The following is a 25264-nucleotide window of genomic DNA, read 5'->3' on the forward strand; positions in this document are numbered from 1 at the left end:
GTTAAAGATTTTCTAGTTTCTACTCTATTCAGTCTGAATAGCACTTTAGAGTATAGACCAGTAAGCCCCTATGCACGATTGTGTACATCTGAAACGTTTCTCCAACTCATGATTTCAGCTAAATTTGCTCCTTTGTGCGTTCTTTTTCATCTCAAACATTCTAAATAATTGTAGCATTTAAGGACCTAGGTGTTTGTCAGCTAAACATGAAATACTTCTCTTTCTCTTCAGAGTAATTAAATGCCAGTTCTGAGGGTATGAATATTTCAAGTAAATTTCAAGTATTTGCTTGTTTCTATGAAACACTCCAAATGTATTGTCTCCTTTGGTGATACCCTGTTAGAAGAGTTATGTTGAAAATGTTTGAATTATGTTTCTGCAGTGCTTATTTTGCACTTCTTATCTTTCATCATCAAACTTAAACTTCTCTCAGTATGAAAATCTCATGTGGGGCCCTGTGCAGAGTCGGTATCTTTCTGACAATTGGTTTGGGAGGTCCAGCCACCCCCTGCATAATGGTAGACGAGCAAACAACAGAAGTTTAAGGGGAAATTTCTTTAAGATTCCTTTTTGATTCCTTCATACTTTGATTAAAACATTTTTCTACTAAAGGAGAAATAGAGGAAAGATATGCCTACTTCTTTTCCATAGTTGGGAGTGTAGTTTCATTTACGTATTTATGAAAGTGCTTCACAAAGGTGCATGCTGTGCAGTTCTGTCATTTGCAGTTTTCATATTTGTATCTTAACATTGTGGTTGGGGTACAATTTTACTTTCTGAAATGGAAACACCATACTACTTTTTTTTTTTTCTTAGAACTTAGATACTTGGCCTCTTGGAGATGTTTCACAATAATTGTTTCCTTTCCCCTTTTATTTTATAGCCTTGAAGAAAGACGACACCACCTTTGAAGAGGTAGGTTAAATTTCTTTATCTAACATGAGAAGTGTTTGATTACTGCCAGGTAAACTTGTAGGTGTCAACTCTGCACTTAGAAGCAAACAATCAAAAAATGCCTTAGAAAAACAAACAAAACAAAAAAACAGGTGATGGCATCTTTTTATTTAGTTACAGTGTATTTTCCAATTTTAAATAACTGTTCAGATTGAATTTTGTTATCAATCAACAGAACTGTGTCTTTTGAAATTAAGAAGCAAACACAAGGCTCCTGCCAGCTTTGTTTTGTTGCTTTGTTGATGATGGTGGTGCTGGGGAAGCCCAGTGTGACGTGTGTGGTAGGGCAAGTCTGGAGCTGTTGGCAGGTCGGGTTCGGTGTTGACGCCACAGACTGTCTGTCAGAGTCGCAAAGGAGGCGCTGTCTTCTCTTGTTCTAGGTTTCCTATTCTTTGCCTACCAGATCTGTCTTTATCTACTTGCTGCAAAGTAGCAACAAAGCTCGTTCCAGAAAGGCAGGGGGTTCCTCTGTAATTAATAGCACTCTGAATGTAATTTTTCAGTTGTGCTCTCTCTGAATTTTTGATAGTATCTGTGGGAATCACCAGACAAATAACGCGTTTCCAGAATGTTCTCAAGAGCTCTGTAGAGTGAAGTGTTTCATTGCTGCCATCTAAAGCCACTGTCATTGATGCATGTTGTAAAGGGGGCCATGTGTGTGTATATATATATGTATATATGTGCTCAGTTGTGTCTGACTCTTTGCAACCCCAAGCACTGTAGCCCGCCAGGCTCCTCTGTCCATGGGTTTCTCTAGGCAAGAATACTGGAGTGGGTTGTCATGCCCTCTGGCAGGGGACCTTCCCAACCCAGGGATCGAACCCAGGTCTCGCATTGCAGGTGGATTCTTTATCGTCTGAGCCGCCAGGGAAGCCCAAGAATACTGGAGTGGGTAGCCTATCCCATACACACACACACACGCATATATATAGTATGTTTATGTATGAACACATATGTATCTACACAATGTACTTATCCTGTAGCCTGATGGAGGAATAGGTGAGTTTGGTTGCGGTTTGGTTTGATTTAACAGTTGCTGATTCCATGAAAGAGGCTGCCCGACCTCCCTGTGTTGCAGTGCTTCAGAGAGGAAAGGATCCACGAGCTCATGGAAGGTTCCCCTGGCCGTGTGGCTGGCTGTGGTGTGGGACGGGGGCACTCAGGGAGAACTTGCACCAGACCGGGATTTCTGGAAGGTGCCGAGACGTTTGGCTCTCACTGTCTGACACTTTGTCTGTTGCACCTGTTCTTTTTTCCCCACTGGGTCCAGCTCTACACACGGCTTCCCAGGTGGCTCAGTGGTAAAGAATCCTCCCGCCAATGCAGGAGAATCGGGTTCGATCCCTGGTCCGGGAAGATCCTCTGGAGGAGGCGATGGCAGCCCACTTCAGTATTCTTGCCTGGAGAATCCCATGGACAGAGGAGCCTGGTGGGCTACAGTCCGTGAGGCCGCAAAAGAGTCGGACACGACTGAGTGACTGAACAGCAGCAGCTCTACAAAGCTGCGTGTCCCTGGACTCCAAAGCAACTTTCCCTGCCAACATTCCTGAAATAGCCTGTGAAATTTAGTGATTCTAGACCTGAAGCAATAAAGGAGCCTTTTCTTTCCCATCTGTAGTGGGTCATAATGCTATTCTCCTTGAAACCTGTCTTTCTGGAATTTCTGCAGTGTTACCACGATGTTTTCCGGAGAGTGTTTTCTTTCTTCTCGGAAGAAATCAGTGTGAGAATATTGAGCACCTTTTCTGTATAAAGAAAGCTCTCCCTTCTAATAATGGAGGTAATTTAAGTTTACATTAAAAAAAAAAGAAATAAGGAAAAAGAGAAGAAAAACCTCCCAAATCCTATTATTCAATTACATCTGCTATTGAATGTCCTTGCCTCTTTTCTCGTGTAAAGAACGAACAAAAACAACCTCCGCCCCCCAAACTATAGCCCATATATTCTATCCTACTTTTTTTTTCAACCTCTGTTTTTGACTGTTTTTACAGATGACACCTAATCTTTAATAGAAACTTAAAAAACCTTTTGTCTGGTTTAAACACCATTAATGATTGTGTGTTATTCTGCCACGTGGTGGTGACATCAGCTTTCAAAATACACCTGAGGCGGGAACCTAGCTGGAAGTTAAGGATGTATGAGCGAAACCTGTAACTTCGTGCGCTGCCTTCCCCCCAAACCTCTGCACAGCTGAAGGTCTGCATTTTGTAATTTGGGGCAAAATTATCCTTAGCTTTTTTTAATAAAATAATTAATTGATTAATTAAGTTTTGGCTGTGCTGGGTCCTCCTGGCTGCGCAAGTTTTTCTCTAATTGTGGTGCAGGGGCCTCTTATTGAGGGGGCATCTCTTGTTGCAGAATCCAGGCTCTGGGGTGCGGGGGCTTCAATAGTTGTGGCAGGTGGACTCTGAGCTCAGGCTCACTAGTTGTGCTGAACGGGCTTATTTGCTCCTTGGCATCAGGGATTGAACCTGTGTCTCCTGCATTGGCAGGTTGATTCTTTACAACTGAGACACCAGGGAATCCCTACCCTTAACTTGTATGAAGCCATTTTTCTTCACCTGCTAAAGGAAAGAGATTGGGTAGATACCTTAAGTCAGTAAATCAGAGAATGTTCCATCTTGAGATGATACTGGAAATCAGGTGACTGACTTCATATTTTCAAAGGTGAAGGAGCTGAGGTCCGGGGTGGGGGAACAGGTGATTTTCATTTAGTCAGGGGAGGACCCAGGGCCAGGAGCCTGGGAGACAGGATTAGTAAAGACATGCTTGAACATCAGCCCCAAATCAACCACCCTTTCAAGGGCAATCAACTTCCGTTCCCCAGGCCTTTTATAAAATAGAGATGTGATAGTACCTCCTTCCTAAGGTTATTGGGATGATTGTGTATGTGTTAGTCACTCAGTCGTGTCTGACTCTTTGCAACCTCATGGACTGTAGCCCGCCAGGCTCCTCTGTCCATGGGATTCTCCAGGCAAGAACACTGGAGTGGGTTGCCATTCCCTTCTTCAGGGGATCTTCCTGACCCAGGGATCGAACCCAGGTCTTCTGCACTGCAGGCGTATTCTTTACCATCTGAGCCACAAGGGAAGCCCATATTGGGAGGATTAGATAAGCAAAGTGTGTAAAGGTTCCAGAATAGCCACTGGCACATAGCAAATGTCGTATATTTCATCTTGTCATTGTCCTTGTCTTCATCATTGCTTCATTATTGATGCTCTTACCATGACATCTGCCTTCTGTAGTTGAAGGGCTACAAAGAGGATGAAAAGATTAAATTCAAAGGTAAGTATTAGGTCTATGAGGAGAATTATTTTCAGATAGTCCCTTAAAATTTCAAAGACTTCATGCGATGATTTGCATGTTAAGACTGTGAAACTACCATCTAAAAACCACCATTTTTGAGATTCCCTGAAGGAATCCCTGCGTTCAGTTTTATAGTTCCTCTGTGTCTTTCATGTGGTTAATGTTCAAAAAATATCTATTGAGTATGAGTGAATATATGTTGCAAATGGAGAGAAAGTTCATCCCAGGGCCAGCCAACATGGATTCTCATTTGCCACTTCCTAGCTGTTTCTGCAGGTATTTACTTTACCTAGGACTCAGTTTTCTCTTTTGTCAAACCAGTCAGTAAGACAGTGATCTTCAAGTTGCTTTCTATCTGTCAGTGCAGCATAGAATTCTGTAAAACCGTCAACATAAAATTACAGTTTTACCAAGATCAGAAAGGAGTACTAGACCAGTGCTTATGTAAGCAAGAAGTCACTGAGTTTTTGTATGATCATTTTCAGGTTATAATGGCAGAAATTTTCTTGAATTCCTTTCATGGTCTTCCGCTTTTCCTGTAGGAGTTGGGGAACTCAAACAGTCCACTGGCATCCAATTAAGATCTGAGTCTTGGAATCTGGGTTGGGTGTGATTCTTAGATATTCATGAGGTGTGGCGACTCCTTACTCTGTGTTCCTGAGCTGGAGAGCGCCTTATCTCAAGGAGTGGCTTTCTTTAGAATGCCTAGAGAGGGGAGTGTGGTGGCTAGTCCCTTATTCATGTAGAGGATGTCTGTAGGTTGTGTAAATGTTTGACTTTGAACAGGAAGAGGAGAAAAAGAAATGCGGCTTTCTTTGGAAGAATTTTTTATTTTTCCTTTTCTTTCCCTTCCCTCTCTCCCTCTAACCCTCCTTACTTTCCTTCTTTCTTTATTAAATTATAGTACATGGTATTAGTTTCAATAATGATTCTGTGTTTGTACGTACTGCAAAGTAATCACAATAAGTCTCTATCCATATGTCTCTATACATAGATACAGAATTTTTTTTTCTTGTGATGAGAACTTTTAAGATTTACTCCCTTAGAAACTTCCAAATGTGCAGTACGGTATTATGAACTGTAGTCACAGGGCTCTACATTACATCTGGTGGTCATCTGTATGTCTTCTCTGGCGTTTGTTCAGATTCTCTGCTCATTTTTTGAATAGGATTGGTTTGTGCCGTTAAACTGTGTTACATCTTTATATATTTTGGATAGTAATCCCTTGTCAGATACACTATTTGCAGATATTTTCTCCCGTTCAGTGGATTGCCTTTGCAGTTCTTTCTGTAATCCAGTTGCCTTGTTGATATGCCTTGCTGATAGTTTCTTTCGCTCTGCAGAAGCTATTTATTTTTGCTTTTGGTGTCAGGTCCAAAAATGATTGTAAAGATTGATGTCAAGGAGCTTCCTGCCAGTGTTTTCATCTAGAAGTTTTAGGGTTTCAGGTCTTATAATCAAGTCTTTAATCCATCTGAGTTATATTTTGTGTATGGGGTAAGAGAGAGGTCTAGCTTTACTCTTCTGCAGACAGTTGCCCAGTTTTCCGAACACTGTTAGAGTCCTTTCCCCACGGTATGTCCTTGGCTCCTTTGCATGGAACTGACCACATATGTGTGAGTTGGTCTCTGGGCTTTCTATTGTGTCCCACGTATCTATGTGTCTCTTTTTGTCCGGACTGTTTCGGTTACTGTGGCTTTTTAATGTAGCTTGAAATCAGGGGCATGATGCCTCCAGTTTTGTTCTTCTTTCTCAAGATTGCTTTGGCGATTCAGGGTCTTTTGTGGTTTTATACAGACTTTGAAATTGTTTACACTATTTCTATGAGAATTGTGAAATTAGATTCTATTTGCTATTTTGGGTGATATGGACATTTTAACAATTATTTCTTCCAGTCATGAGCATGGAATATCTGTCCATTTATTTCTTTCATCAGTGTCCTATGGTTATCAGTATACAGATTTTTATCACCTCCTTGGTTAAATTTATTCCTTGATATTTAAAATTGTTGATTAAGTTGTAAAGTGAATTGTTTTCTTAATTTGACTTTCTGATAGTTCATTATTTGTATATAGAAACAACAGATTTCTGGGCATTGATTTTTGCATCCTGAAACGTTACTGAATTTATTGTTTCTTGTTAAAAATCATTTACTTTTGCTTTTGGCTGTGCTGGGTCTTTGTTGCTGTATGGGCTTCCTCTGGTTGCCATGAGCAGGGCAGTTAGTTTCTCGAGTTGCAGTTCTCTGGTTGCAGTGTGCAGGCTCCTTATTGCCTCGGCTTCTCTGGTTGCGCAGCATGTGCCACGGGGCATTCACGTTTTGGTAGTTGTGGCCCATGGATTCAGTAGTCATTGTACATGAGTCTAGTGGCCCTGAGGCATGTGGAATTCTCCTGGACCAGGGATTGAACCCATGCGCCCCGCATTCGCAGGCTGATTCTTAACCATTGGACCTCCAGGGAAGTCTTTGTTTATTACTTCTGACAGTTTTTTGGTGGAATCTTTAGTTTTTCATATCTAGTATTATGTCATCTGCAAATAGTGACAGGTTTACTTCCTTTCCATTAATGCTTTTTATTTCTTTTTCTTGCCTAATTGCTCTGGCTAGGACTTTCAGTACTTTGTTGAGTAAGAGTGGTGAAAAGGGCTGTCCTTTTCTTGTTCCTGATTTTAGAGATAATGCTTTCACCATTGAGCATGATAGCTTTGACTTGTTGTATATGCTTTTTATTATGTTGAGATACACTCCCTCTATACTCACAATTCCAGTGTTAGGGACTCTGAACCCCCACACAGTCAAAAATCCATGTCAACTTTACAGTTATTTCTCTATATCTGGGGTTCCACACCCATGGATTCAGCCAACCCAGATTGGGAGCTAGATGGGGCATTGTACATTGATCTCAGTTTCCAGTTCTTGTCCCTCTTTCGTTATTTTGTATAAAGGTATAACTCTAGTACCCAAGGTGATAAATACGGCAGTGATTTTTTAATGTGAACCAGAGTCTAGGGGTTAGGTACAAATATTTTGGAGATATTCCTGGTGATTCTTTGCCATCCTTTGAGGGTGGCAGAAGCCTTTGTGTTCCTTTTTCACCCTAACTGTCTTCATTACTGGAGCTCAGTGTCTTGTGAATGATGTATGTGTTGTATACAGTGTTGCAGCTTCAGGCTTCCCTGACTTCCTCATCTAAAATACTAAATTTTGGTAACAGTGGTTCCTTAGCCCTCTTGCTGAGGTTATAGTCCTTGTATCTCTTCTATGTTGGCTTCCAGTTTGCAGAGGACCCCTCCTCTGCCTACCTTGCCTCCTGCTTCCAGCCCACAACTGATCCTCCCTTCTCTATTTCCTTTCTGTTTGCTCATGGTATATCACTCCCTTGACAGTATCCTCAATGGCCTTACCCCTTTGTACTTCGCTTGTAATCTACTCTGCCAGCTCTCGATTTTGACCTGGCGTCTTTTCCTCTCTTACCCAGTGGCTGCCAAAGCTGCTTGAGGAAACCACTCTGCAAATAAATCTATCATCTCTGTTCTTTTGCTGGAACCCGAGGCAGTGGTGCACAGTCTTGCACTGTGTGGCTGACCTGTTTCCTGCTGAAACATTTCCACTCCCGTCAAACCTTTGAAGCACCCTCATCCACCCCTCCTTCCTTTTCTACTTGACTTTCCCTCTCTATTAGTTTGCTAGAGTTTCCATAGAAAAACACCCACAAAGTCGGTGGCTTAAACAACAGACATTTTATTGTCTCACAGTTCTGAAGATCAGAAGTCTGAAGTCAGAGTGTTGGCAGCTTTGGTTCCTTCTGTGGGCTGAGAAGGAAGCATCTCTTCCAGACTTCCTCCCTTAACTTGTAGACGGTCCTCTTCTCCATGTGTTTTCACATCATCTTCCCTCAGTGAGTGTGAGTCCAAATCCCCCCACCTTTTTTTATAAGGACGTCAGTCATATTGAATTTGGGGCTCACTCTAATTAGGGCCTCACTCTCTGCTCTGGTTTGTTGTTCAGTCGCTAAGTCGTGTCCGACTCCTTGTGACCCTCTAACTGCAGCATGCCAGGCTTCCATCCTCCACTATTCTCAGATTCATGTCCATTGAGCTGGCGATGCTATCTACCCATCTCATCCTTTGCCGCCCCCTTCTCCTCTTGCCTTCAATCTTTCCCAGCATCAAGGTCTTTTCCAGTGAGTCAGCTCTTCACATCAGGTGGCCAAAGTATTGGAGCTTCAGCTTCAGCATTAGTCCTTTCAATGAACATTCAGGGTTGATTTCCTTTAGGGATGACTGATTTGATCTCCTTTCTGTCCGAGGGACTCTCAAGAGTCTTCTCCAGCACCACAATTTGAAAGCATCAATTTTTCAGCACTCAACTTTCTTTATGGTCCAACTCTTAGAACCATAAATGACTACTGTTATGAATTCATCTTAATTTAACTAATTATATCTGCAGTGACCCTGTTTCCAAGTAAGATCACATTCATAGGTACTGGGGTAACTTAAGACTTAAACATAGGAATTTTTGGTAAATACAAGTCAACTGATAATAACCTTCATGTTCTTAGAACCCTAAACAACATTAGGTGTTAGCCCCTTGCCTACACATGTACACTATTTGCTACAATCATGCTTCCTGTTTTCCTCTAACTGAAAGGAAGATATGTCTTTTTTTCCTCTTCTGGTTGCTCCTCCTTTCCTCATGATTCCTTCTCCTTCTGTCCACTCCAGAAGCTTGTGTAATTGATTCTTTCCTTTCTTTTATTTGTATAGTTTATTTCATTTTTAAAATTTATTTTAAATTGGAGAGTAATTGCTTTACAATGTTGTGTTAGTTTCTGCTGTACCACAGTGTGAATCAGCTGTGTGTACACATATATCCCCTCCCCGTAGGCCCCCCATCCCGCCTCGTTAGGTCATCACAGAGCACCAGGCTGAGGCCCCACCAGCCGTCTCTTTTACACTTGGTCAGAGCTGCTCTCGACGTGTCCACCCTCTCCTTCCCACTCTGTGTCCACAGGTCCATTCTCTGTGTTTGCGTCTCTATTCTTGCCCTGCAAACGGGTTCATCAGTACTGTTTTTCTAGATGCCATATACCTTCGTTAATATTTGTTTTTCTCTTTCTGCCTTACTTCACTCTGTATGACAGACTCTCAGTTCATCCACCCTCTTACACTGTTGGTAGGAATGTAAATTGATACAATCACTATGCAGAAGAGTATGGAGGTTCCTTAAAAAACTAAAGATAAAACTTACCATGTGACCCAGCGGTCCCACTACTGATCATATACCCCGAGAAAACCATGAATCTTAACTTCCTTATCTGAGATTCCTGTCTCTTCCCTTTTATATAGGTGTTTCAGCAGAGGCTCTGAGCATGGCTAAGCCTATCCAGATGCCCATTGGATGTTTCTGCTTCTACATCTTGTAGTCACCTGGATTTCAGTGCATCGAAATACAGTTGGCGTTCTAATGACACGGGTTTGAACCACAGGGGTTGGCTCACGTATGGATTGTTTTTAAAGCAAATACAGTCTGTTGAAGCTGTGGGTGCATAATTGTGGATATAAAGGGCTGATTATAGAGTTATACTCAGATTTATTTTTTTTAAGATTTATGTATTTATCTGTTTTTGGCTGTGCTGGATCTTCATTGCTGCGTGTGGGCTTCCTCTAAGTTGAGGAGGGGGCTAGGCCCGGCTTCTTCCTGCGGTGGATCCTCTAGTTGCAGAGCACAGGCTCTGGGCCCACGGGCTCAGTAGTTGTGAGCGCGGGCTCTGGTCGCACGGGCTCAGTAGTTGTGAGCGCAGGCTGTAGGCGCACGGGCTCAGTAGTTGTGAGCGCGGGCTCTGAGCGCACGGGCTCAGTAGTTGTGAGCGCGGGCTCTGGGCCCACGGACTCAGTAGTTGTGAACACAGGCTGTAGGCGCACGGGCTCAGTAGTTGTGAGCGCGGGCTCTGGGCGCACGGGCTCAGTAGTTGTGAGCGCGGGCTCTGGTCGCATGGGCTCAGTAGTTGTGAACACAGGCTGTAGGCGCACGGGCTCAGTAGTTGTGAGCGCGGGCTCTGGGCGTACGGGCTCAGTAGTTGTGAGTGTGGGCTGTAGGCGCACGGACTCAGTAGTTGTGAGCGCGGGCTCTGGGCGGACGGGCTCAGTAGTTGTGAGCGCGGGCTCTGGGCGCACGGGCTCAGTAGTTGTGAGCGCGGGCTCTGGGCGCACGGGCTCAGTAGTTGTGAGCGCGGGCTCTGGTCGCACGGGCTCAGTAGTTGTGAGCGCAGGCTGTAGGCGCACGGGCTCAGTAGTTGTGAGCGCGGGCTCTGAGCGCACGGGCTCAGTAGTTGTGAGCGCGGGCTCTGGTCGCACGGGCTCAGTAGTTGTGAGCGCAGGCTGTAGGCGCACGGGCTCAGTAGTTGTGAGCGCAGGCTCTGGGCCCACGGGCTCAGTAGTTGTGAGCGCGGGCTCTGGTCGCATGGGCTCAGTAGTTGTGAGCGCAGGCTGTAGGCGCACGGGCTCAGTAGTTGTGAGCGCAGGCTGTAGGCGCACGGGCTCAGTAGTTGTGAGCGCAGGCTCTGGGCCCACGGGCTCAGTAGTTGTGAGCGCGGGCTCTGGTCGCATGGGCTCAGTAGTTGTGAACACAGGCTGTAGGCGCACGGGCTCAGTAGTTGTGAGCCGCGGGCTCTGGGCTACGGGCTCAGTAGTTGTGAGCGCAGGCTGTAGGCACATGGGCTCAGTAGTTGTGAACACAGGCTGTAGGCGCACGGGCTCAGTAGTTGTGAGCGCGGGCTCTGGGCGCACGGGCTCAGTAGTTGTGAGCGCGGGCTCTGGTCGCACGGGCTCAGTAGTTGTGAGCGCAGGCTGTAGGCGCACGGGCTCAGTAGTTGTGAGCGCAGGCTGTAGGCACACGGGCTCAGTAGTTGTGAGCGCAGGCTCTGGGCCCACGGGCTCAGTAGTTGTGAGCGCGGGCTCTGGTCGCATGGGCTCAGTAGTTGTGAACACAGGCTGTAGGCGCACGGGCTCAGTAGTTGTGAGCGCGGGCTCTGGGCGTACGGGCTCAGTAGTTTTGTGAGTGTGGGCTGTAAGGCGCACGGGCTCAGTAGTTGTGAGCGCGGGCTCTGGGCGGACGGGCTCAGTAGTTGTGAGCGCGGGCTCTGGGCGCACGGGCTCAGTAGTTGTGAGCGCGGGCTCTGGGCGCACGGGCTCAGTAGTTGTGAGCGCGGGCTCTGGTCGCACGGGCTCAGTAGTTGTGAGCGCAGGCTGTAGGCGCACGGGCTCAGTAGTTGTGAGCGCGGGCTCTGAGCGCACGGGCTCAGTAGTTGTGAGCGCGGGCTCTGGGCCCACGGACTCAGTAGTTGTGAACACAGGCTGTAGGCGCACGGGCTCAGTAGTTGTGAGCGCGGGCTCTGGGCGCACGGGCTCAGTAGTTGTGAGCGCGGGCTCTGGTCGCACGGGCTCAGTAGTTGTGAGTGCAGGCTGTAGGCACACGGGCTCAGTAGTTGTGAGCGCATGGCTGTAGGCACACGGCTCAAGTAGTTGTGAGCGCAGGCTCCTGGGCCCACAACGGGCTCAAGTAGTTGTGAAGCGCGGGCTCTGGTCGCAATGGCTCAGTAAGTTGTGAACCAAGGCTGTAGGCGCACGGCTCAGTAAGTTGTGAGCGGCGGGCTCTTGGCGTACGGCTCAGTAGTTGTGAGCGCGGGCATCCCTGGGTCGCAATGGGCCTCGTAGTTGTGAACACAGGCTGTAGGCGCAACGGGCTCAGTAGTTGTGGAGCGGTGGGCTCTGGCGCACGGGCTCGTAGTTGTAGAGCGCGGGCCCTCTGGTTCGCACGGGCTCAGTAGTTTGTGAGCGCAGTGCTGTAAGGCGCAACGGGCTCATAGTTGTGGAGCGCAAGGCTGTAGCACACGGGCTCAGTAGTTGTGAGCGCGGGCCCTCTGGGCCCACGGGCTCAGTAGTTGTGAAGCGCGGGCCCTCTGGTCGCATGGCTCAGTAAGTTGTAGAAACACAGGCCTGTGGGCACGGGCTCAGTAGTTGTGAAGCGCGGGCTTGGGCGTACGGGCTCAGGTTAGTTTTGTGAGGTGGGCTGTAGGCGCACAGGGCCTCAGTAGTTGTGACGCGGGCTCTGGCGGACGGGCTCAGTAGTTGTGAGCAGCGGGCCCTGGGCGCACGGGCTCAGTAAGTTGTGAGCGCGGGCCTCTGGGCGGCACGGGCTCAGTAGGTTGTTGAGCGCGGAGCTCTGGTCGCACGGGCTCAGTAGTTGTGACCGCAGGCCTGTAAGGCGCACGGCCTCAGTAGTTGTGAGCGCGGGCTCTGAGCGCATGGGCTCAGTAGTTGTGAGCGCGGGCTCTGGTCGCACGGGCTCAGTAGTTGTGAGCGCAGGCTGTAGGCGCACGGGCTCAGTTGTTGTGAGCGCAGGCTGTAGGCACACGGGCTCAGTAGTTGTGAGCGCAGGCTCTGGGCCCACGGGCTCAGTAGTTGTGAGCGCGGGCTCTGGTCGCATGGCTCATAGTTGTGAACACAGGCTGTTAGGCCGCACGGGCTCAGTAAAGTTGTGACTCACAGGCTGTAGCCCGGGCTCGTAGTTGTAGCGCGGGCTCTTTGGGCGTACGGGCTCAGTAGTTGTGAGTGTGGGCTGTAGGCGCACGGGCTCAGTATTGTGAGCGCCGGGCCTCTGGGCGGAACGGGTCAGTAGTTGTGAGCGCGGGCCTCTGGGCGCACGGGCTCAAAGTAGTTGTGAAGCGCGGCTCTGGGCGCACTGGGCTCAGTAAGTTGTGAGCTGCGGGCTCTGGTCGCACGGGCCTCAGTAATTGTGAAGCGGCAGGCTGTAGGCGCAACGGGGCTCAGTAGTTGTGAGCGCGGGCTCTGGGCGCACGGGCTCAGTAGTTGTGAGCGCGGGCTCTGGGCGCACGGGCTCAGTAGTTGTGAGCGCAGGCTGTAGGCGCACGGGCTCAGTAGTTGTGAGCGCAGGCTGTAGGCGCACGGGCTCAGTAGTTGTGAGCGCAGGGCTCTGGCCACAGGCCCTCAAAGTAGTTGTGAGCCGGGCTCTGGTCGCATGGCTCAGTAGTTGGTGAACACAGGCCTGTAGGCGGCACGCTCAGTAGTTGTGAGCGCAGGGCTCTGGCGTACGAGCTCCAGTAGTTGTGAAGGCGGGTCTGGGTGCATGGGCTCCAGTAGTTGTGAACACAGGCGTAGGCGCACGGGCTCGTAGTTGTGAGCGTGGGCTCTGAGCGCAACGGCTCAGTAGTTGTGAAGCGCAGCTGTAAGGCACACGGGCCTTCAGTATGTTGTGAGCGCGGGCCTGGGCGGCACGGGCTCAGTAGTTGTGAGTGCGGGCTGTAGGCGCCGGCTCAGTAGTTGTGAAGCGCGGGCTTCTGGGCGCACGGGCTCAGTAGTTGTTGAGCGCGGGCTCTGGGCGCACGGGCTCAGTAGTTGTGACGCAGGCGTAGGCGCACGGGCTTCGTAAGTTGTGAGCGCGGCTGTAGGCGCACGGGCTCAGTATTGGAACACAGGCTGTAGGCGCACGGGCTCAGTAGTTTGTGAGCGCGGGCTCTGGTCGCCGGGCTCGTTAATTGTGGCACAGGCTGTAAGGCGCACGGCCTCAGTGTTGGAGCAGCGGGCTATGGGTCGGCACGGGCTCGTATTTGAGCGCGGGCTCTGGTAGCACGGGCTCAGTATTGTGAGCGCGGGCTCTGGGCACAAGGGCTCAGTAGTTGTGAGCGCAGGCTCTGGCGCACGGGCTGCAAGTAGTTGTGACGAGGCAGGCTGTGGGCGCACGGGCTCAGTAGTTGTGAGCGCGGGCTCTGCGCGCACGGGCTCAGTAGTTGTGAGCGCGGGCTCTGGGCCCACGGGCTCAGTAGTTGTGAGCGCAGGCTGTAGGCGCATGGGCTCAGTAGTTGTGAGCGCGGGCTCTGGGCCCACGGGCTCAGTAGTTATGAGCGCAGGCTGTAGGCGCATGGGCTCAGTAGTTGTGAGCGTGGGCTCTGAGCGCACGGGCTCAGTAGTTGTGAGCGCGGGCTCTGAGCGCACGGGCTCAGTAGTTGTGAGCGCAGGCTGTAGGCACACGGGCTCAGTAGTTGTGAGCGCAGGCTGTAGGCACACGGGCTCAGTAGTTGTGAGCGCGGGCTCTGGGCGCACGGGCTCAGTAGTTGTGAGCGCGGGCTCTGGGCGCACGGGCTCAGTAGTTGGGAACACAGGCTGTAGGCGCACGGGCTCAGTAGTTGTGAAGCGCGGGCCTCTGGGCGTACGGGCTCCAGTAGTTGTGAGTGGTGGGCTGTAGGCGCACGGGCTCAGTAGTTTGTGAGCGCGGGCTCGTTGGGCCGGATCGGGCTCAAGTAGTTTGTGAAGCGCGGCTCTGGGCGCACCGGGCTCAGTAGTTGTGAGCGCGGGCTCTGGGCGCCGGGCTCAGTAGTTGTGAGTCGCGGGCTCTGGGTCGCACGGGCTCAGTAGTTTGTGAGCGCAGGCTGTAGGCGCACCGGGAATCATAGTTGTGAAGCGCGGCTCTGAGCGCAACGGGCCTCAGTAGTTGTGAGCGCGGGCCCTCTGGTCGGCACGGGCCAGTAGTTGTGAGCGCAGGCTGTAAGGCGCATCGGTGCTAGTTAGTTGTGAGCGCAGGCTGTAGGCACACGGGCTCAAGTAGTTTGTGAGCGCAGGCCTCTGGGCCCACGGGCTCAGTAGTTTGTGACGCGGGGCTCTGTCGCATGGGCTCAGTAGTTGTGAACACAGGCTTGTAGGCGCACGGGCTCAGTAGTTGTGAGCGCGGGCTCTGGGCGTACGGGCTCAGTAGTTGTGAGCGCGGGCTCTGGTCGCATGGGCTCGGTAGTTGTGAACACAGGCTGTAGGCACACGGGCTCAGTAGTTGTGAGCGTGGGCTCTGAGCGCACGGGCTCAGTAGTTGTGAGCGCAGGCTGTAGGCACACGGGCTCAGTAGTTGTGAGCGCGGGCTCTGGGCGCACGGGCTCAGTAGTTGTGAGTGCGGGCTGTAGGCGCACGGGCTCAGTAGTTGTGAGCGCGGGCTCTGGGCGCACGGGCTCAGTAGTTGTGAGCGCGGGCTCTGGGCGCACGGGCTCAGTAGTTGTGAGCCGCGGGCTCTTGGGCGCACGGCTCAGTAGTTGTGAGCCGGGCTCTGGCGCACGGGCCTCAAGTAGTTGGGAGCGCGGGCTGTAGGGCGCACGGGCTCAGTAGTTGTGAGCGCGGGCTCCTGGGCGCACGGGCTCAGTAGTTGTAGAGCGCCGGCTGTAGGCGCACGGCTGCAGTAGTTGTGAGCGCAGGCCCCCCCCCTCTGGCGCCGGCCTCAGTAGTTTGTGACGCAGGCTGTAGGCCGACGGGCTCAGTAGTATGTGAGCGCAGGCTCTGGGCCCACGGGCTGCAGTAGTTGTGAGCGCGGGCTTCTGGTCGCATGGGCTCAGTAGTTGTGAACACAGGCTGTAGGCGCACGGGCTCAGTAGTTGTGAGCGCGGGCTCTGGTCGCACGGGCTCAGTAGTTGTGAGCGCGGGCTCTGGTCGCACGGGCTCAGTAGTTGTGAGCGCGGGCTCTGGGCACACGGGCTCAGTAGTTGTGAGCGCAGGCTCTGGGCGCACGGGCTCAGTAGTTGTGAGCGCAGGCTGTAGGGCGCACGGGCTCAGTAGTTGTGAGCGCGGGCTCTGAGCGCACGGGCTCAGTAGTTGTGAGCGCGGGCTCTGGGCCCACGGGCTCAGTAGTTGTGAGCGCAGGCTGTAGGCGCATGGGCTCAGTAGTTGTGAGCGCGGGCTCTGGGCGCACGGGCTCAGTAGTTGTGAGCGCAGGCTGTAGGCGCATGGGCTCAGTAGTTGTGAGCGTGGGCTCTGAGCGCACGGGCTCAGTAGTTGTGAGCGCGGGCTCTGAGCGCACGGGCTCAGTAGTTGTGAGCGCAGGCTGTAGGCACACGGGCTCAGTAGTTGTGAGCGCAGGCTGTAGGCACACGGGCTCAGTAGTTGTGAGCGCGGGCTCTGGGCGCACGGGCTCAGTAGTTGTGAGCGCGGGCTCTGGGCGCACGGGCTCAGTAGTTGTGAACACAGGCTGTAGGCACATGGGCTCAGTAGTGGTGAGCGCAGGCTCTGGGCGCACGGGCTCAGTAGTTGTGAGCGCAGGCTCTGGGCACACGGGCTCAGTAGTTGTGAGCGGGGGCTCTGGGCCCACGGGCTCAGTAGTTGTGAGCGGGGGCTCTGAGCCCATGGGCTCAGTAGTTGTGAACACAGGCTGTAGGCGCACGGGCTCAGTAGTTGTGAGCGCGGGCTCTGGGCGCACGGGCTCAGTAGTTGTGAGCGCGGGCTCTGGTCGCACGGGCTCAGTAGTTGTGAGCGGGGGCTCTGGGCCCACGGGCTCAGTAGTTGTGAGCGGGGGCTCTGAGCCCATGGGCTCAGTAGTTGTGAGCGCAGGCTCTGGGCGCACGGGCTCAGTAGTTGTGAGCGGGGGCTCTGAGCCCATGGGCTCAGTAGTTGTGAGCGCAGGCTGTGGGCACACGGGCTCAGTAGTTGTGAGCGGGGGCTCTGGGTGCACAGGCTCAGTAGTTTTGAGCGTAGGCTTCGTTGCTTCTCGCCATGGGGTAATCTTTCCAGAGCGGGATCGAACCCATGTTCCCTGCATTATCACATGGGTTCTCAACCACTCGACGACCAGGGAAGCCCTATCCTCAAATTTTTGCCTGAGCTGGGGTTGGCTCCCCTCAGTGTTCAAGGGTCACCTGTGTTACTGCTTCCTATATTCTCTAAACATCCGTGCTTTCTCCTTCCCATCCCAGTGGTTGGCTTTCACAGCCACATGACTTTTCAAGGCAGAAACATGGCAGCATCCTATACATTCCTCTAAGCCCCGCATCCATGCTTTGGGTAGGTTCTTGTTCCCTCATGTTCCGTCCTTTCCCACTGCTGAGGTAAGCATTCAGCCTCCCTTGTCTGGACAGCAGTAGTCTTCTGACTGGCGTCCCTGCCTGCAGCTTGCCTCCTATTCTAATAGAATGATGGATCTGAAATACAAATTGTGCTGGTCTCCTGCTTAATGCTTTAAAAGCTGCATGTTAACGGCAGGTTCAAGTCCAAACTGCTAGCTTGACTTTTAAGGACTTTCATCATCCATCTCTCACCTACCTTTCCACCTTATCAGACAGTCATCTCTTATTTTAATGTCTTTATTACCATTCCAGCCGCCGCCACTTCTGTTCAGGACTTTATCACTTGTACTTATTTTATGCCAGTAGCCCTTTCATTGATCTTACTGTTCCACCTCTCACTCCTCCACTCCAGCCTTCCCAAGGCATCTTGTTATGTTGTTGTTGTTAGTCACTCAGTTGTGTCTGATCTTTGCAACCCTGTGGACTGTAGTCCACTGGGCTCCTCTGTCCATGCAATTCTCCAGGCAGAGGTACTGGAATGGGTTGCCATTCCCTTCTCCAGGGGATCTTCCCAACCCGGGATCGAACCCAGGTCCTCCCACATTGCAGGCAGATTCTTTACCATCTGAGCCACCAGGGAAACAAGATCAACTTGTCCTGATCCTTTCCTAATCAGAGATTTGTGCAGCAGGCCTTCACAGTCAGCCCTTCCTCTTATGGCTTTTGTATCCATGCATTCAACCAACCTTGGATCGAAAATATTCAGGGGAAAAAAAACCCAGAAAGTTCCAAACAGTGAAACTTGAATTTGTTGCATGCTGGCAACTATTTGTATAGCATTTACATTCTGTTGATAACTATTTACGTAATATTTACATTGCAGTTACAACCATTTACATATCATTTACATTGTATTAGGTATTATAAGTAATCTAGAGATGATTTTAAAGTATAGGGGAGAATGTGGAACTCTGCTAAAGATTATGTGGCAGCCTGGATGGGCGGGGAATTTGGGGGAGAAGGGGTACATCTGCATGTATGACTGGGTCCCTTCACTGTTCAGCTGCAACTGTCACAACATCGTTACTTGGTTATACCCCAGGACTAAATAAAAAGTTAAAAAAAGGATACGGAAAAGATAAAATGTATGGGAAAACTTGTGTGTATGTGCAGATACGATGACTTTTCTCTGGGGAACTCGAGCGTCTGTGCTGATGGTACTGATGGACAACTGAACCGACGTCTGCTTCACGTCAGGTCTGAATATACTCAGAACCTGACTCTTGGTCTAGTTGGTCTCACACGATCATCCCCCTGGCGTTCACAAGTTGACCAGCTCCTGTTATCTTACGGCTCTGTGCTTGGGCACAGATTCAGTCTGTCTCTTTATGTTAAGATTTTATATTACTTTATATCCTGTTTTCCTCTTGCTGTGGCCCTGTTTGCCAGCCTGGGATGCTATGAACCTATCACCTGAAAAGAGGTCTAGAAATTAACAGACTGTTTCCTGATGATGTCAGTACTTTGGTAAGTCATTATCTTTCCAATTCAGCATTTTAGATGGCTGAGAAAGAACATCATTTCCTCTTTAATTCTCTCTTTGGAAATTTCGTTGAAATTTTCGGATTCTTAAAACTTCGTCTATGCTTCATTTTTTCCTTTCTATAAATGCTTAATCACATTTACCCTCTCCCTAATTATGGTAGACATAATTACCATAATTATATCTAGTCCCAGACAGTGGCTAGAATGTCTGGGTGGTTCTGTAAAGATTCAGAGAGGAGGTACATGTACCAAAATGCAAAACGTATGACAATTTGGGAGAGTTAGTCACTTTGATAGTCTTCATTCCCCAAAGACAGAATGTTACAGAAGTGGAAGGCGCTGAGCAGCACCCTCTTTCTCTGTGTGGACACTGTGTACCCTGAGAGCAGGTGCGTTAGCCTGTAGGAAGTCCCTCCTGGAAGGTGGCAGTGCTTTCATCTCTGTGTTTGAACTCACTTGCAGAGAGCTGACCTCTGGCTTAGGAAGTCTCTCGGTGCAACCCAGGTACTTATGATTTTCTTCAACAGGTTCAAAATGGATCCAGTTATAGGAAGCACATTATACCCATTTTCCTTCTGACTGAAATTTGAGCCACTAATTTATAATCCCCAAATCCTTAAATTGTTTGATTGTGTCGGTCTTCCTTGGCAGCTCAGCTGGTAAAGAATCCGCCTGCAATGCAGGAGACCGGGGTTCAGTCCCTGGGTTGGAAAGATCCCCTGGAGGAGGGCATGGTAACGCACTCCAATATTCTTGCCTGGGGAATCACCATGGCCAGAGGAGCCTGGTGGGCTACAGTCCATGGGGTCACAGAATCAGACATGACTGAGTGACTAAGCACAGCACACAGGTTTGAAATGGCCTCTTATTCATGGAGCCAGAACAATGAACTCAGCCAGGGGTGAGGGTGCTCCGAGGACTGCAATCCTCGTCTACTCTCGACTGGGAGTGTGCTGCCCTTTAGGGCGCTGTGATGCCTAAATGATGCTTCCTGAGGATGATACATTTATTAATTAAAAAAAATTTTTTTACAGTCCACAGGCGATTCCCAGGTGACACCCACTCCACTCTTGGCTGGAGAATCCCATGGACAGAGGAGCCTGGAGGGCTTCAGGGTTGCAAAGAGTTGGATACACCTGAAGCGACTTAACGCTCACGCACGCTCCAAAACGCTCATGACTCTTCTTCTCTGTGTCATAAAACTTACAAAAGGCACAGTTATCAAAAATTGGAACCAGCAAAATGCTCTCATATTGCAAGTTTGATTTCTCCACAGTGGATTCGTGTCAGGCTTCCTGAAGGAGCTCTTCAGGAAGGAATACTCACTTTTTCCTTCTGAGTCAGCTTTATTTTCAATATATAAAGTTGTCATTGTTCAGTTGCTCAGTCGTGTCTGACTCTTTGCTACCCCACAGACTGCAGCACGCCAGGCCTCCCTGTCCATCACCATCTCCCGGAGCTTGCTCAGACTCATGTCCATTGAGTCGGTGATGCCATCCAAGCATCTCGTCCTCTGTCATCCCCTTCTCCTCCTGCCTTCAGTCTTTATTAACATCAGGGTATTTTCTGAAATATAAAGTAGGTTCTGCTTATTCTTCAATATTTTATTCAGTTTAAAATTTTATTTTCTCTTTTACTTTTTTCTGCCGTCCTTCATTTCTTTTCCTCTCTCCCTCCCTCCTTCCTTTCTCCCTTTCCTCCTTTCTTTCCACTTCTTCCTCCCTCTCTCCCTTCCTTTTCAATATATGAGCTTGGGGATTTTCTTAAAACTATGTAAGTTTTATGATCTGGAAGTATGACAGTACTCTTTATTACAGTGTCTTACACTGCAACATTATATGCTTAATTTTTAAATAATGAGATTCATAGCTTTTTGTGTAAGTCTTTTAAAAAATATTTATTTTTATTTATCTATTTGGCTGCACTGGGTCCTAGCAACATGTGGGATCTAGTTCCCTCACCAGGCATCAAACTCAGGTCCCCTGCACTAGGAGCAGAGTCTTAGCTATTGGACCACCAGGGAAGTCAGTGTGTGTTTTTTAAATAGCTACTCTAAATTTTAAATTACATGATGTTAAATCTTACGTGCATGACTAACGAATGTGTGGGGAAAACTTTTTAAATGCTATTATGACCATATAGTTAAAGTAGAAAAACTGCTTCAACGTGTAATTGTAGACTCAGCCACCATGGTATCAGGTAGAGTATTTATTTGACTTTCCACTGATAGTTTCTTCCAACCTGGCAAATCAGACTTTTAAGTGTTGAAAGAGACTTGGAACTGGATGGGGCATCTGGGAAGGTCTTGAAGTCTTCAGGTCCACTGTTTTTGAATCTGTGGGTTGTGTTTTGTCAGTCTCTGCATGCTCTCCTGTGAGATGTCTATCAAGTGTGATGTTTACAATGTATCTTCCTGTTCTATGTTTGGGACTACCCCTTCTAGCCTATTCTGCCTCCAAAACATAGTTAGAGCTGAGTTCTGATCAGCTGAAATATTAGCTATGCCAGTAGCTTCCTATAAAAAAATAACAGATTGAGGTCAGTCTCTCCATTGTGTTTTGATGCATTTTCTTGAGTGGGATAGATGAGGGCTGAGTTGCAGTTAGAGGACCAGGAATTTGGCTCATTCCAGAGTTTGCCCGTGGGAATGTGCCAAATATGAAACAATTACCCATGACATATGTCTTAGTGGAAACTAAAGAAATATGTTCCTTTAGTCTGTTCCTTGCCTTAAGGCTGGGCTATGACTATAACTTACTTATCTCAGAGCGTTACTTGTTCTATTCTAAAGGATTTTCAAAAACGGGGATTGCACCAGCTCCATGAAACAGTGATGGTGTGGAGGGTGGAGGTTTTCCAGATGCTCCCTGAGTGAAGACTTGGGGCAGGTTTCGTCCTCCTGTCCCAGATCACACACCTTGAGGATACTGCTGCTATGGTTAGGGCAGGTTGGTTTTTGAGAGTGTCATATCCCACAGTGTGTTTGATGATAGAAATGACTGAGAACCACTCTTCTAAATTATGTTACTGAACTATTAGAAGTGAGTTGAAGATGGATACTGGTACAATCACATGCAGTCTGAATTTTTTTTTAACAGCTCTTGATTTTAGATCATGTGTCCTGAGTTTTGGTCCTGAAAGAGAGTCCTAGTTCTACAATTGTGTATTTCTTAACATCACATTAATTTTCTAGGTATTTTAGCTACAAGAAAAGTGCAGACAGTGATAAAGAAATGTTTAACAAAGAAGAGACTAAGTAGAAATATCTACAACAGATTAAAAAGGGGTAAGAGTAACTTATGGTTATTTTTTCAATTTTAATAAAAAGTTCATTAATTGAAAACATTATAGGTAAAGAAGAGATAAGATTGATGAAATAAAATTGTATGTTAGTAATAGTCACTCAGGGCATGAATTACATCTTTTGTGTTATTGATGCTCATTTATTTTAAATTCTATTTATTTGACCTCACTGTGCAGCATGTGGGATCTTAATTTCCTGATCAGGGATGAAACCCGCGCCCCTTGTGAGGAAGTATGGAGTCTTAACCACTGGACCACTAGAGAAGTCCCTGATCATTTATTTTAAATCTTCTTCAGCTGTATAGCTTGCCTTATATTGTCTTCAGGTGAATATGATAGAGAATGTTCTGCAGTGCTTGATTCTCTTCTCCTAAAAGGCAGACTATTTAATTTTATGAACGAGCGTCCTTGGGTCAATAGGTATTGGGGTTCAAGTATGCAGAAGACTTGGTAACGTATGGCCTGTTCCCAGATGCCCTAATTGAGCTCAGAACTCTCTCCAGGAGATTTGCATTACTTTACCTAAATGATGTGTTACATGAACAACAAAAAAGTGCTTTGTCCCATAAAAGGAAAAGATAGATAGGTACTTTGCAAGATACGCAAGTCTACCTTTACGTTACCCTCGCTAGACTTATTAGAAGATAAAAATGTTAAAACCTGTATGAAAGGCAGTAATTGGGTGACCATAATTATGGGTGATTCACTTTTAGTATCCACAATGTTCCCTTTCTTTCCCTTATTATGATATTTTATATATATATATATGTGTATATATATGTATGCATGCGTGTTAAGTCACTTCAGTCGTGTCTGACTCTGTGTGACCCCATTGACTGTATCCTGCCAGACTCGTCTGTCCATGGGATTCTCCAGGCAAGAATACTGGATTGGGTTGCCATGCTCTCCTCCAGGGGATGTTCCTGGCCCAGGAATCACCCATGTCTCTTACATCTCCTCCATTGGCATATCCATTGTATAAATGTATATATACATTTATATATACACATATACACACATACACATATATATGTGGCTTCCCCGATGGCTCAGTGGGTAAAGAATCTGCCTGTAAATGCAGGAGACATAAGAGATGTGGGTTCGATCCCTGGGTTGGGAAGAGCTCCTGGAGCAGAAAATGGCAACCCATTTCCATAATGGCAACCCACTCCAATATTCTTGCCTGGAAAAGCCTATGGACAGCGGAGCCTGGTGGGCTACAGTCCATGGATTGCAAAGGGTTGGACACGACTGAGTGACTAACACTTTCTTTCTCTGCACACACACACACACACACACGCACACACACACATACACACACATATTTTTCTCTCATTTGAATGTTTTTTTCTTAGGCAACACAGCATATTGAATTAACCCTGGACATTTTTTTTCTGGTTCACAATTTTCCCTTTTTATCACAATTATGTATTCATCACTGAATAGTTTTAATATTTCTATGGAGGAAAGTAAGGATGCTCATTGCAGAAAATTAATGAAATACTAAAAAATAAAAATGACTATGTTAAGTGAAAGCAGCCATTGTATGTAAGTATGATCTCAGCTTTGTAGAACATATGTGTTCTCTATATGGGGGAAACATCAGAAAAAAGGGAAAACAATGAAAGGTTAATATGGAAGTTGAAGTTCATTGACGTTGTGACTTGCTGAAAGCCCCTTAGCTAGAAGCTCAGTTAATCTGTAAGTACAAGATAGTCTTTCTGACGCCAGTGTGTGCTTGTCGTTTTTCTAGGCTGCTTTCTAGGAGAAATGAAAGTTAAAGTGAAAGTCGCTGCGTCGTGTCCGACTCTTTGTGACCCCATGGACTATACAGTCCTTAGAATTCTCCAGGCCACAATACTGAAGTAGGTAGCCTTTCCCTTCTCCAGGGGATCTTCCCAACCCAGGGATCAAACCCAGGTCTCCCACATTGCAGGCAGATTCTTTACCAGCTGAGCCACAAGGGAAGCCCAAGAATACTGGAGTGGGTAGCCTATCCCTTCTCCAGGGGATCTTCCCCACCCAGGAATCAAACTGGGGTCTCCTGCATTGCAGGTGGATTCTTTACCAACTGAGCTATGAGGAAAGCCCTCCTAGGAGAAGGGGGAAGCAATACAAAGGGACTGTGGTGTGGTGTGTTGCAGATAGATGGAGAAAGGACCCCACATTCTTACAAAGGTGCAATTCATGTTTGGTAGTAATTCTAATAGATGAATGGTTTTCCTAATAAGGCACAGGGAGTGAATGAGCCTAAAAGATTCCTGCAGCGGAGCTATGCTGTTTTTGAACCAAGTTACATGTAACCATTTTACAGAGGGGAAACTGAGGTCCGGGCAGATGAAATCACTTGTGAAGAGAATATGGTTGGTTAGTGTGAGATCCAGGAGGTCTCTTGTCTAAATAACTCTTTACATTTTAGTTTCATGCCTTTTTGTTAATACTGTGCTTGGATTGCCATTTTTTATCTGGATATCGATGGGGACTAGGTGGAATGGTTTGAGGCATAAGCTTGATCCTTGATCATTTAATACAAATTTCCAGTTAGACATTAAGGCACTGCCCCAGTGAAGGGTATGGAAGGTTATCTGTTGCATGAGGTACCCTGGATCACCAAACAGCCTGCCAGTAGGTTGGTTGGAGCTGGGAGACATTATGAGGGTGATGCTGGTGTATGTTTTAACTGGTGTGTTCAGAAAACAGTGTCAGAACACCTTTCAGAGGGTGTACACTGCCTTCCTCAAATAGGGTAAATAGTTAATATTGAACAGAAAGTGTCAGATGATAAATTCATTTCTTTTCTCCAAGTTCTGGCTATGTATACACGTGGGATTATTAGCTTGTGCATGTGAAGTGACTCTACCTTCATTTTTATTTCATACTGTGACAACTGGAATGTTTGTGAAGGCTAAAAATAAAGAGGAAACAGGCAGATCTTTTCAATAGATCTTAGTAAGAAAAAAAAGTCTTGTAGGTGGGCATGGAGAGAGATACTGAATGCTTCATATTCCTTTTTATTAGTAGGATGGGTGCTGAGAAAAGAGACCATTTCTGCCTCCTTCCCTCCCCCCTTTCTTCCTTCCTTTCTCTCTTTTTCTCCTTCCTTTCCTCCCTCCCTCTTTCCTTCTTTCCTCCCTTCTTCCTATGCTTCCAGTATCGTTGGGTTTCCTTTTTTCCCTGAAACTGCTTGATCTTGGTGGGGACCCTCCACTCCTTCTCTGAAGCAAGTGGTCCAACTGGCAGCCCCTGGGCTTTCTCTGCCCTGAGCTCTTTCCCAGTCCAGGCACTGGGTCTCATGCATTTAGTAACCTTTGTGGCTGCTCCTG

At 48.0% G+C, this 25264-nt stretch overlaps 1 protein-coding gene across 1 annotated transcript in view; it reads left to right on the plus strand.

Moving 5' to 3' along the window:
• Positions 1-25264, plus strand: part of CDK14 (cyclin dependent kinase 14) — a 660346-nt gene that overhangs the window by 5088 nt on the left and 629994 nt on the right. The window contains exon 2 of the mRNA XM_043462555.1: positions 884-915. Coding sequence (XP_043318490.1) covers positions 884-915 — 32 coding nt within the window. The remainder of the gene's footprint in view (positions 1-883; positions 916-25264) is intronic.

This window comes from Cervus canadensis, chromosome 3 (genome assembly GCF_019320065.1).
Source record: "Cervus canadensis isolate Bull #8, Minnesota chromosome 3, ASM1932006v1, whole genome shotgun sequence".
NCBI lineage: Eukaryota > Metazoa > Chordata > Mammalia > Artiodactyla > Cervidae > Cervus > Cervus canadensis.